The sequence below is a fragment of the Pan troglodytes genome, chromosome 17 (assembly GCF_028858775.2).
Source record: "Pan troglodytes isolate AG18354 chromosome 17, NHGRI_mPanTro3-v2.0_pri, whole genome shotgun sequence".
NCBI classification, from domain to species: domain Eukaryota; kingdom Metazoa; phylum Chordata; class Mammalia; order Primates; family Hominidae; genus Pan; species Pan troglodytes.
Genome location: NC_072415.2, coordinates 30,873,244 through 30,890,146, shown reverse-complemented (window position 1 = coordinate 30,890,146; position 16,903 = coordinate 30,873,244). Strand labels below are relative to the sequence as shown.

Sequence of the window (16,903 nt, the reverse complement as noted above, 5' to 3'; positions counted from 1 at the left end):
GCGGTGGCGGGTGCCTGTAGTCCCAGCTACTCGGGAGGCTGAGGCAGGAGAATGGCGTGAACCTGGGAGGCGGAGCTTGCAGTGAGCCGACATCACGCCACTGCACTCCAGCCTGGGCGACAGAGCGAGACTCCGTCTCAAAAAAAAAGAAAAGAAACAGCTGAAACTGTAAGCCAGATTTATCAAAGACTTCTTGAGCATTGTGATATTGATACAAATTTAATAGTAGACCCCACTGATGCACAAGTTAAATTAGAAATACAATATTTCTTTGCCTAGGAGATTTGTATATTTACTGAAAATATTACAGTTTAAAAAAATTCTCAGTAAAAGAAATTCAAATAGTGTAGAAAGTTATGAAGAAAGGATATCTCCATGTAACTCTTCTGAATAATCATGTTATAGTCATTTTGCATATACAAGGGTCTTTGTGGCATTTATGTTTGTCTTTTTTTTAAAACTAGACTTGCAACTTCTGTAATTTGATTATTTTACTTAAATCTTTTATTAACATTTTTGCCACTTTTTGAGTGAAACAATTTTGTTTAACATTAATGAATGTGTTTTGTTTGTTTTTTCTATTTGTATAGCTTTTTTATGCATTCCAAGATGATCGTTATCTCTACATGGTGATGGAATACATGCCTGGTGGAGATCTTGTAAACTTAATGAGCAACTATGATGTGCCTGAAAAATGGGCACGATTCTATACTGCAGAGGTAGTTCTTGCATTGGATGCAATCCATTCCATGGGTTTTATTCACAGGTAAAGATAAAAGTGCTTTAAATTTTCTCATTTGTTGAGGGAAATAGCTAAAAATAACTTTAACATTTCTTACTCTCAGTTCACCCATTCTTCTTCCGTATGACATAAGTGACATTTCAGAACTCAAGACTCTGGCCAGGCGCTGCCTCACGCCTGTAATCCCAGAGCTTTGGGAGGCCGAGGCAGGCAGATCTCTTGAGCTCAGGAGTTTGACACCAGCCTGGACAACATGGTGAAACCCATGTCTACCAAAAACAAAAAAAAACAAAAAACAAACAAACAAAAAAAACAGGTGTGGTGGCATGCACCTATGGTCCCAGCTCCTTGGGAGGCTAAGGTGGGAGGATCGCTTGAGCCTGGGAGCAGAGGTTTCAGTGAGCTGAGATCTAGTCACTGAGATCTAGTCACTGCACTTCAGACTGGGTGACAGAGTGAGATTCTATGTCAGGAAGGGGGGAAAAAAAAGAACTCCAAACTTTGAAGTTTATAATTTTAGCATTTCAATTTAATGTTGATATAAATGTATTCTTTAATATCCCTTAATCTGATCATATAGCCTTTAAATGGTGTTCTGAAAAGTAAAACTTGTAAACTAGTTTTCTAAGGTATGTGCCAGGAGTTAAACACTTTGATGTTAATTTTTTAAATATGTAACTTAATTTGCTTTTAATTAGTGAATAGGTCGTATTTATTCATTAGACGAATTCATTTGTTGTACAAACACTGCTTGAATCCTGTGTGCAGTTGCTGTGCCTACATGTCAGGGATCAAAAATGAAAGTGACTTAGACCCTGCCGTGGGTTTTTTTTATGTACTTATCTATCTAATATGTTTCAATCACCTTTTATGTCTGAGTGTTGTATTTTTGATGGCCTGTCTCTCTCAAACGATTTGATTTTCCCTCTGAAAGAATCAAACTTTTTAAAAAGGAATATATATGTTTTCTTCTGAGGCATTAACATATAAAGAAGTTTCTTTGATGAAATTTAATTTATAGATGTGGATAGAGAACACATACAGATCAAAGATGACCTTACCTAGATTGAGGATGCTTGACCTAAAATAACTGCCTCATATAATTTTTACAGTGTCTAATCTGTTTCAGAAAATACTGTACTATTTTTTCCCTCCTGCAGAGATGTGAAGCCTGATAACATGCTGCTGGATAAATCTGGACATTTGAAGTTAGCAGATTTTGGTACTTGTATGAAGATGAATAAGGTTAATTAACTAGATTTTAATTTAGTTTTTGCTAATTCAAGGTAGATGCTTCTTTAGAAAATGGTTTAAGAATTCTTTAGAAAATGGTTTAAGAATTTACTAACCATAGCTGGACTTGTCCAGAATTGATATGACCTTATTTGTTGAACTAGATACCATGGTTTCAATGTTGTATTAGTAACTTGTTAGTGATTTATTTTTTCCTCTCTATTTAGGGTAAATATGGATTGCCAGATTTACTAAATCCTTCATAACAACTCTAATATACACTACTGGTAACTAGGAATGGAATTAGCTTAAATGTCGTTAAATACTTATGCCAGTGTTAAAATTAGACTTTCATAAAAATTGGATTCCAGTAATGTGTGTATTTTTTAGCGTTTTACTTCAGTTAACATATAAAAGATTTTACTGCTTATTTTAGGAGTGAGTCTTAAAAGATACCTATCCTCACTATTTATATAATAAATAACATACATATACATTATGTATATGTATATACATATAATAAATAACATAAATGTTATTTATATAATAAATAACATATACACAGCTGAAGGAGCTGTGTATATGTTATTCCTTCACTTCATATACACAGTGAGGGAAACACTGCATGAGAACTTCTGTGTGAACATTTAGTTATAATTCTGTTTCGTTAATACCAGCAAATATAGGTAACAACTAACAAGTCTCTCAGGTTTGGTGGGGGAGGGCAGTTAAAATTCACATCAAATAGACATTCAGTGTGCTTTACACTATTATGCCCTTTTCACATACATATGCTTCCCCAGTTTGTATTTGTACAGTCAGCTTTTGTATGTTTCTTTTGTAGTTTCAAACATAGTTAAATAGCTATTTTAGTAGAAAATAATGAAGTCAGCGTTTATACCAATATGTTGTAAAATGCCCTATCCTATGAACTCCCCAATGTATTTGCACTGGCCTATGTTCTTGTTCTCAGCAGTTAAATGGTATCATGATATTGGCACAACTTGCGGAATAATAAATGTGGCAGTATGTCTTTCTAGTGAGCACTATTACAAAATAATCACTGGTGTGTGTATATATGTGAATACACATATAATGTGTGTGTATATGCATACACATGTATACACATACATACATTATATGGTATATATGTATATGGTGTGTATATAGTATGTATATATATGATTAAGCTGTGTTAATTTTTGTCAGGTTTCCATTAAGTTTTAATATATGATATTTTATAGCTCAAAGATTTGGAGTCCCATAGGTAATATTAATAAGAAAGTCATTTTAAATAATTGAGGCTTTATATCCTAATTCAAAATTTGACCTGCCGCTCTTTTTAGGAAGGCATGGTACGATGTGATACAGCGGTTGGAACACCTGATTATATTTCCCCTGAAGTATTAAAATCCCAAGGTGGTGATGGTTATTATGGAAGAGAATGTGACTGGTGGTCGGTTGGGGTATTTTTATATGAAATGCTTGTAGGTGAGTAAGGAAGATTTTATGTCTCTCTATTATAGTTGTTCATCTCAAAACTTGCCACTTGACTCTTTCTAATATATTTATTATATTAAGCAATCTTGATTTTATTTGTGGGTAATAAACATGATCCAAACCTGCTTCGTATGTGTTTTTAAAAGCATTTAGAGGCTTAGAGCAACTTTGTGATGTGTTCTTTTATATATTAAGTGTATATTTTTAGTTTAATACATACCTAATAATCTTTTTAAATGGGTAACTTTGACTGTTCCTTTGCAACTGACTTTTTAAAAATGTATTTCATTTTGCTTTTGTTTTCTTTATCAATTTTTCAGGTGATACACCTTTTTATGCAGATTCTTTGGTTGGAACTTACAGTAAAATTATGAACCATAAAAATTCACTTACCTTTCCTGATGATAATGACATATCAAAAGAAGCAAAAAACCTTATTTGTGCCTTCCTTACTGACAGGTAAATAATTTTAAAACTGAGCCTGTATTAATTCTGAAGACTTCTCATCTTCTGCTCCATTTTTAAGGTCCATATCTGAGCTTCTACATGTAAATTGTTAGAATATAAATGACAGTGAAACCTGATGTAATTTTATGATATTCTAGATGTCTTTTGTAGATCTCAACTCACTTATCATACCTAAGAAATTGTGATAATAATACAGTCTTGGCTGATGACTAAACTAGATGACTTTTTTCTTTTATTGTTCAATTTTTAACTTGGTTAATTATAAAAATTACTGTGTATTTTACTGAATCTAAAAACAATTTTTAACATAACATCTCTGAAATTAGAGTACATCTCACAGTCAATGGTATGAGTTGGGAGCATTCTTTTTCATAGTGGTATAAAAACGGTGATACACCTTATACTTTAAACCATTTTAGATTTGATGATGTATGGTATATGGTTGTTGAAAAAGTCAATAGTATAAAGCCGTTTTTAAAAGTATACTATCTTTTTTCTTCTAGACATAATAGTTGGTGTTCCATCTTGTAGATTCAACAAGCATTTTAATAATAATATCTGTCTGCACTTTTGAAAGAAAAATGGCATATTATGTATACCTTTGTGGTTTACTTTTGAAATTTGAAAGTGAACCAGATGTATTAATAAGATTATATTTAATGTTTATGATTGTATATTGTTAAATATTAGGGAGACCTAGTACTTTTAAATATGTTTCAAGTTGAGATTTGCTTTAACTTGTCTCCCTTCATTATGTCCTTTAGAGCTTGAAGTATGGTTTTTCAAATGTTTACTTTTTTTTTTTTTTTTTTTTTTTAAATAGAGACAGGGTTTTGCTCTGTTGCCCAGGCTGGTTTCAAACTCCTGGGATCAAGTGATCCTCCCACTTCAGCTTCCCAAAGTGCTGGGATTACAGGCATGAGCCACCCATGCCTGGCTAATTTTTACATTGATTGATTGATTGATTGAGACAGAGTCTCGCTCTGTTGCCCAGGCTGGAGTGCAGTGGCATGATCTCGGCTCACTGCAACCTCCACCTCCCAGATTCAAGTGATTCTCCTGCCTCAGCCTCCCAAGTAGCTGTGACTACAGGTTCCTGTCACCATGCCTGGCTAATTTTTGTATTTTTAGTAGAGAGGGTTTCACTATGTTGACCAGGCTGGTCTTGAACTCCTGACCTCATGATCTGCCTGCGTTGGCCTCCCAAAGTGCTGGGATTACAGGTGTGAGCCACCGCACCTGGCCAATTTTTACATTTTAGTATAAGGCATTATATTAAGCTGTTTATTAGGTGCTAGGGATATAGTAGTGAGGAAGATACAGAGCCACTTTTCTCAAATACCTCATAGTCCTTTGGGGGAATTAGATAAGCAAATCAGACATTTATAGTACACACATTTAATTACCATGAGATAAGTACCATGTGCCGGAGAACCATGGAGAGGTTTTCTAATCCAGTTTGAGAGTTCATGAAAGCTTCTTGGAAAAATTGTCACATGTCTAAGCCAACTTATCTTTTAGCTTATGCAAAAACTTAGAATTTAGAGTATTTTCTTTATTTATAAGCACTGTACTAGGGAAAAAAGGTACTTTGTTTTTCCAATTCAGCTAAAATCACATTTTTAAAAACTTTTTGCTCACCAAAAAAGAGGCTGGTATCAGTAACTTGTCCAGTGAAAGCTCTGAATTCTGTGGCAGTATCAAGAATTAGCAGTCATTGGCTTTTGAATGGTCAGAAATAATTAATAGATTATAAATTGGAAGTTCAAAATTTTAAATGTGTTTCTGGAGGTTTTTGGTAGCATCTGGTATTGCTGCCTAAGTAAAGTTTTGGTTGGGGAAAAAAAAAGCCTAACTTTACCATTGGGGGAAAAAAAAAGCCTAACTTTACCATTGTAAGAAAAAAATAACACACACACAAAAAAAACTGTCAAGAAAATGCATGGTGCTTTATTCATTTTGCTAATGAAGTAAGGTGGTGATTAATCTGGATTTTTGTTGTCAGTAGAAAAGTCATGGGTGTTTTTTGTAGTTATTCTTTAGTTTTCTTTTTTTTGAGACGGAGTCTCGCTCTGTTTCATCCAGGCTGGAGTGCGGTGGCGCGATCTCAGCTCACTATAGCCTCTGCCTCCCGGGTTCAAGCGATTCTCCTGTCTCAGCCTCCCAAGTAGCTGGGACTACAGGCGTGTTCCAGTACACCCGCTAGTTTTATATTTTTAGTAGAGATGGGGTTTCACAGTGTTGGCCAGGCTGGTCTCGAACTCCTGACCTCAGATGATCCACCCCACCTGAGCCTCCCAAAGTGCTGGGATTATAGGCATGAGCCACCATGTCCAGCCTTTCTTTAGTTTTCTTTTAAAAAAATTCTTTAATGTTCTCAATCTTTAACATATTTTCTATTTGGGCTGATATTATGCTGACAATATAATTTCACCTTAGAACTGTATTTGTCATCCTACACTGATTTAATATCCTGCCCACAAATAAACCTGGACAGGTTATAATAAGATCTTAAGTGATTGATTACTTTCCTCCTTCTGTCATTATTCAGGGAAGTGAGGTTAGGGCGAAATGGTGTAGAAGAAATCAAACGACATCTCTTCTTCAAAAATGACCAGTGGGCTTGGGAAACACTCCGAGACAGTAAGTTTTTTTTTTTTCTTTCATATTTTAGTGAATATTTGAAGTAGTTGTGGTAGTTTGTTGAAACTACATTGCTAAATATTTGTGTGTATGTGATGAAAATCAGAAGCCACAAATACTATATGGGAATTGTCCTAACCTATTAATTTGATAATATCGGGCAGATTATATTGTTACTCCTCTTATGTCCCACGCAGGATACCCAGATGAAATATAAATGTAATGGATTTAGACTCACCAGTCATAATTTTACATTCGATCTTTGTTGAATTGTTCATTTTAGGCCTTAGTTATCTTATTATGGAGGTGGTCAATAAGTAGTAAGTAATGAGATTAAAATATATGTTTTTGTGAGAAGACAAGTTATTCTCTTGTTTTTATTAAAACCCAAAATATAAGAAGGTTCTATTATTAATTCCAGAATTCAACTTAATTTTATTTATGAGTTTATAGGATATTGTGATATACTTGATTCCATCAGGCTTTTGCAGCTTGCAATTCAGAAACAAAAACGTATTGTATAAGAAACTAATTTTCAGTCAGTTTAGAACACTTTCTTACTTTTTAAAAAAAGTTAAAATTACAAGACGATTCACAGAAAACTCTACAACATAGCTGAATCAAAATTATCATGACACCAAAGGTTCTCATCATCTTTGTGGATTTGGGAGGTAAAGAATTCATCTTACCCCTGCTGACATCTTAGGATTTTTTTCCCTGTTCATCTATCAGAGAAAGGATAATGTATCTCAGTCCCTAACTTGCTGCCATAGCAATAGCAGTGAATAGTAACAATGGAAATGAACTCAGCTACCTTATTTTAGAAAGTTACACAGTAGTTATTTGTCTTAAGGACTGCCTATCTAGTTGAGACAGTGAAGGATAGTACTTTGCAGAGAGATGGAAATCTTGTTAATTCTGATGAAATAAATCGTGTAGGTTTGCTAATATTAGTGAAGCATTCTAGTTATCAAATATTTTAAAAGAACAATTGTATTGCCTTCAAGTACTATAGCACAGTACTTACATTGTGCTGAGCTATAAAATTGTCTAAGGAGGAGAAAGGGAAAATAAATTCTCTGGAAATTAAGAAATTATACAACAAAGAACATCATTGAATGACCAGCTGTCTGAGAAGCTGTAAGAGCAGCTTGACTTTGGGAGAATTTTATTAGCAATTATATACTAGGAAATAAGGAACTTCCTCCTCTTCAGAATTAAATGTGACATAATTATTATCTTCATGCTGCAAGTGAAATTGTTGCATGACAAAGAGATGATCAGGGAGTGAGAAATGGTTACATCAAAACACTTTTTGTGTTTTTATTCAGGTTATTCTCTTAGTAAAGTTTAAGAAGGCTGAAGGACGTACAAATATTATAAATCTGAATAAAACTTTGAAGGGGACTGAAGAAAATACAAAATAATATTTTGTATTGCTTTAAATTCTTTTTCAAAGTTAAGCAATGCATAAATAATTATAGAATAACCACACAATAAATCAACCGCAAAAGTAACAAGGATATTTTTCCTTTTACGTATTGAAAAACCGATCACTTGAAAGAGGAGGTAATTTAGTCAACAACTATTTATTGAACACCTGTTGTATATTGAGCACTGTTCAATTTCAGACACTGGGAAAACAGCAGTGATCAAACCACCAAAAGTTTTCTTTCTCCCTTCTGGAGCTCATAGTCTTATGGAATTAGGGAGTCCAGATCAGTGGCATTTTATTATATTGCTGTACCTCCTTCATAAAACTACTTAAGATCTGCATTATCTATGGTTTTATTCTAGCGTGGTTAGATTTAGCATACTTAAAAGAATTTTGGTAGTTTTTCCTAATTCTAAGAGGTCCTGTTTTGTGGTTATTGGAAAAAACAAAGAAAAATTGAAATCTGTAGAACTTATTGTTCTTTGCTTCCCTTCCCCTCTTCCTACCCCTTCTTTACTTCCCACCCCTAAAATACCAAGAATTCTTTTATTCTGAACTGACCTCTTTGACCTGCTGAATTTTTAAAACTTATGTAACAGTTATAATTCCTTTTAATTTTTTTGGGTTTCCATTTTCCTTGGCAAAATTGCTTTCTAATACAAATAATAGTTTTTTTTGGTATTTTTACCACTTAACATGTCTCCACGTTGCAATGGCAATTAATCTTCACCTTGTGTTCCTTGGTAATGTGGGAGCAGGATACAAAATAGCTTGATTTTTGGCAGAATTTCCATGAGCTTCCTGATCTTGTTCACAAAGTATTAAGATTTTAACACTATTTTTCCACTCATTTGAGATAAAATTGAAGGAGTAACATGAGTAAGAGCAAAGATAGGAGAAGGACAAAAGAAATGAAAAGACCTAAATAACTTACTACAGGTCATAACTGCAAGCAAACAACAATGTCAAAATTCAGATCTAAGTCTCTTAACTCCAAAGCCTTTGATCTTTGAAGTACCATGTACGATTTAAAGATCTTTACCTGTTCAGTGTTATATAGATCAAAAATGGAAGGAATTGACAATTGTTGGCAGTTAAATTTGGGGAAAAAAAAATAACATTTATTACATATTTAGCATACATTATTAATAATACTGTTATATTTAGTATTTAACATAGTATTAATAATTTCAAATGAAATGGCAAAGGATTTTGCAAGTTACCACATATTTAACATATTATTAATATTAATAATGAATAGGGCCAGGTGGCTCTATTGTACAGTGTTCTACAGTATTATACAGTGGCTCATGCTTGTCATCTCAGCACTTTGGGAGGCCAAGGTGGGAGGACCTCTTGAGGCTAGGAAACCAGCCTGGGTAATGTTGCGAGACCCTATCTCTACAAAAATAAAAATAAAAAATTAGCCAGGTGTGATGGCATGCACCTATGTTTCAACTACTCGGGAGGCTGAGGTAAGAGAATCACTTGAGCCCAGGAGTTCAAGGGTGCGGTTAGCTATGATAATGCTACTGCATTCCAGCCTGGGCAACAGAACAATAACTGTTTCTTTAGAAAAATTAATAATACTACATTAAATATGTGGTAACTTGCAAAACACTTTGCCATATATTATTATCTCATTTGAAATAAGATATTGGTGTTACTTCATCAACCTATAGTTTGTGGGCAACACACAAGATGCTAACAGTGGTAATACTTCTGCCGGCTCAAAACTCATTGTGTACACACATATATATTATTCTAGGTTCTGTGAGTTAATCAAGACTAGTACCCTTTCTGTTTGAATTTTATATTCTCATGGGAGAGATTATCAATGTGGGCTTTGTGAATAAAGAACTGAAGGCCTAGCAAGTTTCAGGGCTCTTTTACTTAGGAGTTTAGACTTTCTGAACATTATAATGGATTTTTAAAAAATAAGTTATCTCTTTATATTGTGATAAAGTATGCATAAGATAAAATTCCCCATGTTGGGCATTTTTAACTGTACAATTCAGTGGCATTAAGTACATTCACATTGTCTTAAAACTATTACCTCTACTGTGTCCAGAACTTTTTCGTCATCCTAAACTAAACTCTTAAATAGTAACTCTCCATTTCCCTGTCCAGTAATCGCTATTCTTTCTATCTCTATGAATTAGACTACTCAGGGTGTTTCATTTAAATAGATTACTATAATATTTGTCTTTTTGTGGCTGGTTTATTTCACCTAGCACAATGTCTTCAAGGTTCATTCATGTCATAGCATGTATCATAATATTCCATTGTATGGATATACTATATTTTGTTTATCCATTTATCTGTTAATAGACACTTAAGATTGCTCTCTCTCTTAGCTATTGTGAATAACAAACAGTAGAATACAAATATCTGCTTTCCATATTATATTACGGATATTTTATATCCATATTAATGTTATATATATGGATATTCTGTAATATCCCTGTTTTCTATTAATTTGGGTATATACCTAGAAGTGGAATGGCTAAGTCATATGATAATTAGTTAGTTTTGTAGAGACAGAGTCTTGCTGTGTTGACCAGGCTAGTCTCAAACTCCAGGGCTCAAGAGATCCTCCTGCCTCAGCCTCCCAAAGTGCAGGGATTGTAGGCATGAGCCACCATGCTCAGCCGTATGTTTAATGTTTTGAGGAAATGCCATAAAATTCACAACATTTGCACCATTTCACATTCCCAGCAGCAGTGCACCAAAGTGCTGGGATTGCAGACGTGAGCCACCACGCTCAGCCATATGTTTAATTTTTTTGAGGAAACGCCATAATAGTATCCACAACGTTTGCACCGTTTCACATTCCCAACAGCAGTGCACATGGGTCTGGTTTCTCCACATCTCCAGCATTTGTTCTTTTCTGTTTTGTTTGTTTTTTGTGTTTAAATAGTAGTCATCCTAATGGATGTGAAGTGGTATCTCATTGTGGCTTTGATTTGCATTTCTCTAATGACCAGGAATGGTAAACATCTTGTCATGTTGCTTATTGGCCATTCGTATATCTTCTCTTGAGAGATTTCTATTCAAGTTCTTTGCCCATTTTAAAATTTGGTGGTTTGGCTTTTTTGTTGTTGTTGAGTTATAGGAGTTCTTTAAAAATTTTGGATATTAATCTCTTATCAGATATGTGGTTTGCAGATATTTTCTATTCTCCGCACTCTGTTATTAGTGCTTTCAAGCACAAAATTTTTAATTTTGATGAGATCTGGTTTATTTCTTCTTTTGTTGCTTGTATCTTTGGCTTCGTATTTAAGAAATCATTGCCAAATCCAATGTCATGAAATGTCTTACCTATGTTTTCTTTGAATTTTATAGTTTCAGCTAGTATGTTTAGGTCTTTGACCCATTGTGAATTAATTTTTATATAGTGTATAGTAAGGGTCCAATTTAACATTTTTGTATGTGGATATCCAGTTTTCCTAACACTATGTGTTGAAAGGACTGTCCTTTCCCTGCATTGAAAGTTGTTGGCCCCTTGTATCAATCATTAGACCATATGCATGAGGGTTTATTTGTGGTTTTTGTTGTATTCCATTGATCTGTATATGTTTGTCTTTATGTTGGTACCACACTGTATGATTATGGTAGCTCTGTAGTAAGTTTTGAAATCAGGAAATGTGAGTCTTTCAACTTCGTTCTTTTTCAAAATTGTTTTGACTATTTGGGATCTCATGAGATTTCATATGAATTTTATAATGGGTTTTTACGTCTTTGCCAAAAAGGACATAGGGATTTTGATGGAGATTGCATTGAATCTTTAAATTACTTTGGGTAGTATTACCATCTTAACAATGTTAGCTTTTCCATTCCATGAACACAGGATGTGTCCCCATTTATTTAAGCCTTCTTTAATTTCAGCAACGCTTTTAAGTTTTTGGTGCATAAGCCTTACACCTCCTTGGTTAAATTTGTTCCTAGGTATTTCTTTTTGACTTTTTTTTCTTTTCTTTTTTTTTTTTTTTGAGATGGAGTCTCGCTCTGTCACCCAGGCTGGAGTACAGTGGCTCGATCTCGGCTCACGGCAAGCTCTGCCTCCAGGGTTCATGCCATTCTCCTGCCTCAGCCTCCTGAGTAGCTGGGACTACAGGCACCTGCCACCACACCCGGCTAATTTTTTTTTTTTTTTTTTTTTTTTTTTTTAGTAGAAACGGGGTTTCACTGAGTTAGCCAGGATGGTCTCGATTTCCTGACCTCGTGATCTGCCCACCTCCGCCTCCCAAAGTGCTGGGATTACAGGCGTGAGCCACCGTGCCTGGCCTTTGACATTATTTTAAATGGAATTGTTCCCTTAATTTTCTTTTCATATTATTTATTGCTAGTATATAGAAGTAGAACTTTTATTTCTGATCTTGTAACCTGCAATTTTGTTGAATTTGTCTATTACCTCTAATATATTCTTTTGTAGCTTCTTTAGGGTTTTCTATGATAGGATCATGTCACCTGCAAATAGAGATAGTTTTACTTCTTCTTTTCCAATTTATATGCCTTTTATTTATCATTCTTGCCTAATTACTCAGACTAGAGCTTCCAGTAAAGTGTTGAATAGCAGTGGTAGAAGTGGGCACCTTGTCTGTTCCTGGTCATAGGGGGAAGCTTTTAGTCTTTCACCGCTAAATATAATGTTAGCTGTGGGATTTTCATTAATATCCTTTATCATATTGAGGAAGTTCCTCTCTAGTCCTTGTTGGCCAGGTGTTTTCAATCATGAAGGGGTGTTGTGTTTGTCAAATGCTTTTTGTATGACAACTGAAATGATCATATGGGTATTTTTCTTCATTTTATTTTATTTTTTTAATAGAGATAAGGTCTTGCTCTGTTGCCCAGGCTGGAATGCAGTGCCATGATCTTAGCTCACTGTATTTTTGAACTCTCAGACCCAAGGGATCCTCCTGCCTCAGCCTCCTGAGTAGCTAGGACCACGGTCATGTGTCACCACACCTGGCTAATTTTCTTTTAATTTTCTGTAGAGCTGGGGTCTTGCTATGTTGCCCAGACTGGTTTTAAACTCCTGGTCTTAAGCCACCCTCCCTTGGCCTTCCAAAGTGCTGGGGTTACAGGTGTGAGCCACTATGGCCCTATTTTGATTCTTTATTTCTTTTAAAATAGATTTTGTCAGTCTGTGTTTTCTAGGAATGTCTCTATTTCATCTAAGTTATCTAATTTGTCACTGTAGGCCGGGTGTGGTGGCTCACCCCTGTAATCCCAACACTTTGGGAGGCCAAGGCAGGTGGATCACTTGAGGCCAGGAGTTCGAGATCAGCCTGGTCAACATGGCAAAACCTCATCTCTACAAAAAAAAAAAAAAAAATAGCCAGGCATGGTGGTGCACTCCTATAGTCCCAGCTACATCAGAGGCTGAGGCAGAGAATCACTTGAACCCGGGAGGCACAGGTTACAGTGAGCTGAGATCGCACCACTACAGTGGAGTGTAGTGCAATGCACTCCTGGGTTTTTTTGAGACTCTGTCTCAAAAAAAAAAAACAAACAAACAAAAAAAACTTTCCTATTTGTTTCCTATGTCACATATTTCCTTTTTATTCCTCAGCTAATACATTATTGCTTTCTTTTGTGTTTAGTTTTTTCCCCTAGTATGCTATTTTGATTCCTTCTTCTTTTCCTTTTCTGTATATTTTTTAGTCATTTTCTTATTAGTTAATGTGGAATTACACTTAACATTCTAAATTGAAAACAATCTAGGTTGAATTGATACCAGTTTACTTTGAGTAGCTTAAAAACCTGCTTCTGTTTACATTTATCTAAATAGTTACCTTTACTGATACTCCTTTTTCTTCTTCATATGGCTTTGAGTTAAGACAGTTTGATTATGGCATGTGATTATGATGTGTCTTCATGTGGAGCTTTTGGAGTTTTTCATAGTTGGCATTCAGCTTCTTGGATGTGTAGATTTATATCTTTTACCAGATTTGGAAAGGTTTGGCCATTATTTCTTCAAATAGTCTTTCTGCCCCTTTCTCTCCTTCTGGAACTCCCATAATGTGTATGTTGGTCTGGTTGATGCCACAGTTTCCTTAGTCTCTGTTCACTTTTTCATCCTTTTTCTTTCTGTTCCTCACGCTTGATAATTTCATTTGTCCTATCTTTAAGTTCACTGATTTTTTTTCCTCTGCCTGTTCAGATCTGCTGTTGAAGCTTTCTAGTGAAATTTTAACTTCAGCTATTGTACTTTTCAGTGCTAGAATTTCTATTTGGTTCTATTTTCGATCTCTTTCATGATATTTTTTCTTTGTTAAGTCATCATCTTCCTGGTACTTCATCCATAGTGTTCATTTGCTTTTTGAACACATTTAAGAGAGTTTAAGATTTTGTTGAGTAAATCTAATGTCTTGGTTTCCTCAGAGGTGGTTTCTATTATTTTCTTTTCTTTTTTTTTTTTTTTTTAGACGGAGTCTCGCTCTGTTGCCCAGGCTGGAGTGCGGTGGCACGATCTTAGCTCACTGCAAGCTCCGCCTCCTGGGTTCACGCCATTCTCCTGCCTCAGCCTCCCAAGTAGCTGGGACTACAGGTGCCCGCCACCACACCTGGCTTATTTTTTGTATTTTTTAGTAGAGACGGGGTTTCACCATGTTAGCCAGGATGGTCTCGATCTCCTGACCTTGTGATCCACCTGCCTCGGCCTCCCAAAGTGCTGGGATTACAGGCGTGAGCCACCACGCCTGGTGGTTTCTAACATTTTCTATATTCCCTGTGAATGGCCCATACTTTCTTGCTTCTTTACATGCTTTGTAATTTTTTGTTGTAAACTGGACATTGTTTTAAAGCAGCGGTATCCTTCTAAGAGGGACATTTTGGATGTTACAGTGTGTAACTCTGGAAATCAGATTCTTCCTCTTTCCCCCAGGGCTTGCTGTTGTTGCTTGTTGTGGGCTGCAGTCATTCATTCATTTAGTGACTTTTCCAAACTAATTTTGCAAAATCTGTATTCCTTGTCATGTGTATTCACTGAAATCTCCATTTCATTATCTCAGCCAGTGACAGAGATTTCCTTAAATGCCAAATTTTCATAGCCTCTTTCTTCATTAAACACTCCTTGCTTGTTATTAGTTTTTTATTAGATTCCAGAGTTCTCAGAAAGTTGCTCTGGTCGTTTTTGCCAACTCAATGGTTGCTTCAGTGGAGGTATGATTTCTTTGAGTTCCCTACTCTGCCATTTTTGACAACATCTGCTGGACTCTTTTTTATGGAACATGATTTCTAAATTAACAGTTATTTAATGAAAATAAATTTTTAAACAAATATATACTGATGTTTATTCCATAAAGTTATCTTTATTCTTATTAGTTCTGAAGTGATTAAATGGCATTATATAAAGCCTAAGCATCTTAATTTAGAAGCAGAAATAATTACTTTTATAACTCTTCCAATATTTTCCCCACTTGTATCTTAGAATTTAAACAGGTGAGAATTTGTCATTTTAGAACTACTGTGAAATAGTGTCATTTATAAAAAGAGTAGGTCCATCAGAAACAGCAAGAGAAAATGCAGCACACTTACTCTGTTCTTTCTGATATAATTTTGAAGCAGGTTTTCTGAGCTTTAGCAGTTGACAGATCATTCTTTTTGTGGGGATTATCCTAAACTTAAGGATGTTTAGTGGCATCCCATGACTGTACTCATTAGGTGCTAGTAACACCTTTTTTCCCATTAATGACAACCAGAATATGTACCCAGACATTGCTGAACACCTTCCAGCAGGCAAAAGTGTCTCTGATTGAGATCACTCTTTTAACATAAAATGTATGCCAAGACCATAATTAACTTCTGTATTTCCCAAGGGCGGCAACTGTTTAGTGTTTTCCCCTCATTTTACAAATATTAGAAAGCTGACCATGTCTAATCAGACAGTTCTGTTGGCCATTAAGGAAAGTGGAATGGTGGAAAAGCCCTAATATCACTCTTGTGTTACTGTTAGTACTACAGCTTCATTTGGCTAAATGTGTTGTTTCGTTCCCTAAATATTAATTTACTGTGTCTCAGATGGCACAAGAATAGGTATTTCTTGCCTGAAATACCCAGATGATTGAAAAGAAAATTGATTCCTTTTCCCTAAAAGAACATGAGGTTATTGTACCTAAAATAATTTTTTAGTATTTTGATGATCATAATTCAGGGATGTTTTATTATACTACAGTATCTTTAAGCTAAAAAATAAATTTTCTTAAAATTTTATTTTCTTAGAATTTATTTTTAGATGTACCCTTCTAACATTCAAGCCCCAAAAATAGATGTTAGTAGTATTAGTTTTATATGGAATTTTCTCCTGTATTAGGAATATTTAAACGTTGTCACATACGGTTTTATATTATTAAGTATATGGAAGACTTGGTCCACATCAAATTTATAATTCTTGAAGATGTCATGTCCATTTTTTATATTACTGCCCTTTTTTATTAACAATGATATCAAATACCTCACTGCATTAGTCTTAATCACTTGATTCTAGAGGTAGCTAGTCTGAAAATACAATTCCAAATCCATTGCTTCTGTGGCTTAATCTTATGGAGATATTGGGGTGGGAGAAAGGAGTATTGATCATCTGGATTCTGAGTGAGTAAAAATATTTCAGTACCAAATTATTATGTCCAGGAAGCTAAGAAGTAACCTTAATTTCTGGTTTACTATAAAGCAGATTAACCAAAAAATACTATATTTAAAGCTAAACAATTTTTTCGAGTACAGTTTGTTATGCTTTAGTTTCTAAAAAGTCTTTTCTGTAGTCCCGAATGCTTTTGTGTATTTTATACCTTGGTACATTCTAAAACAAACCTTAGTAATACTTGATTTGTAATAGTCAAGTTAAACCCAAGGTATAGATAATTATAGGTGACTTTGAA

The 16,903-nt window shown here is 34.8% G+C and overlaps 1 protein-coding gene across 5 annotated transcripts in view; it reads left to right on the top strand.

Annotated features, from left to right (window-relative positions):
• Positions 1-16,903, top strand: part of ROCK1 (Rho associated coiled-coil containing protein kinase 1) — a 159,734-nt gene that overhangs the window by 62,964 nt on the left and 79,867 nt on the right. For 4 of the 5 annotated variants that reach the window (XM_016933419.4, XM_001151982.5, XM_016933420.3 and 1 more), the window contains 5 exons: positions 591-766; positions 1,903-1,987; positions 3,322-3,466; positions 3,796-3,934; positions 6,495-6,586. In XM_016933419.4, the coding sequence (XP_016788908.1) occupies positions 591-766; positions 1,903-1,987; positions 3,322-3,466; positions 3,796-3,934; positions 6,495-6,586 (637 nt within the window). The remainder of the gene's footprint in view (positions 1-590; positions 767-1,902; positions 1,988-3,321; positions 3,467-3,795; positions 3,935-6,494; positions 6,587-16,903) is intronic. The other variant, XM_063796020.1, reaches the window with a different exon arrangement.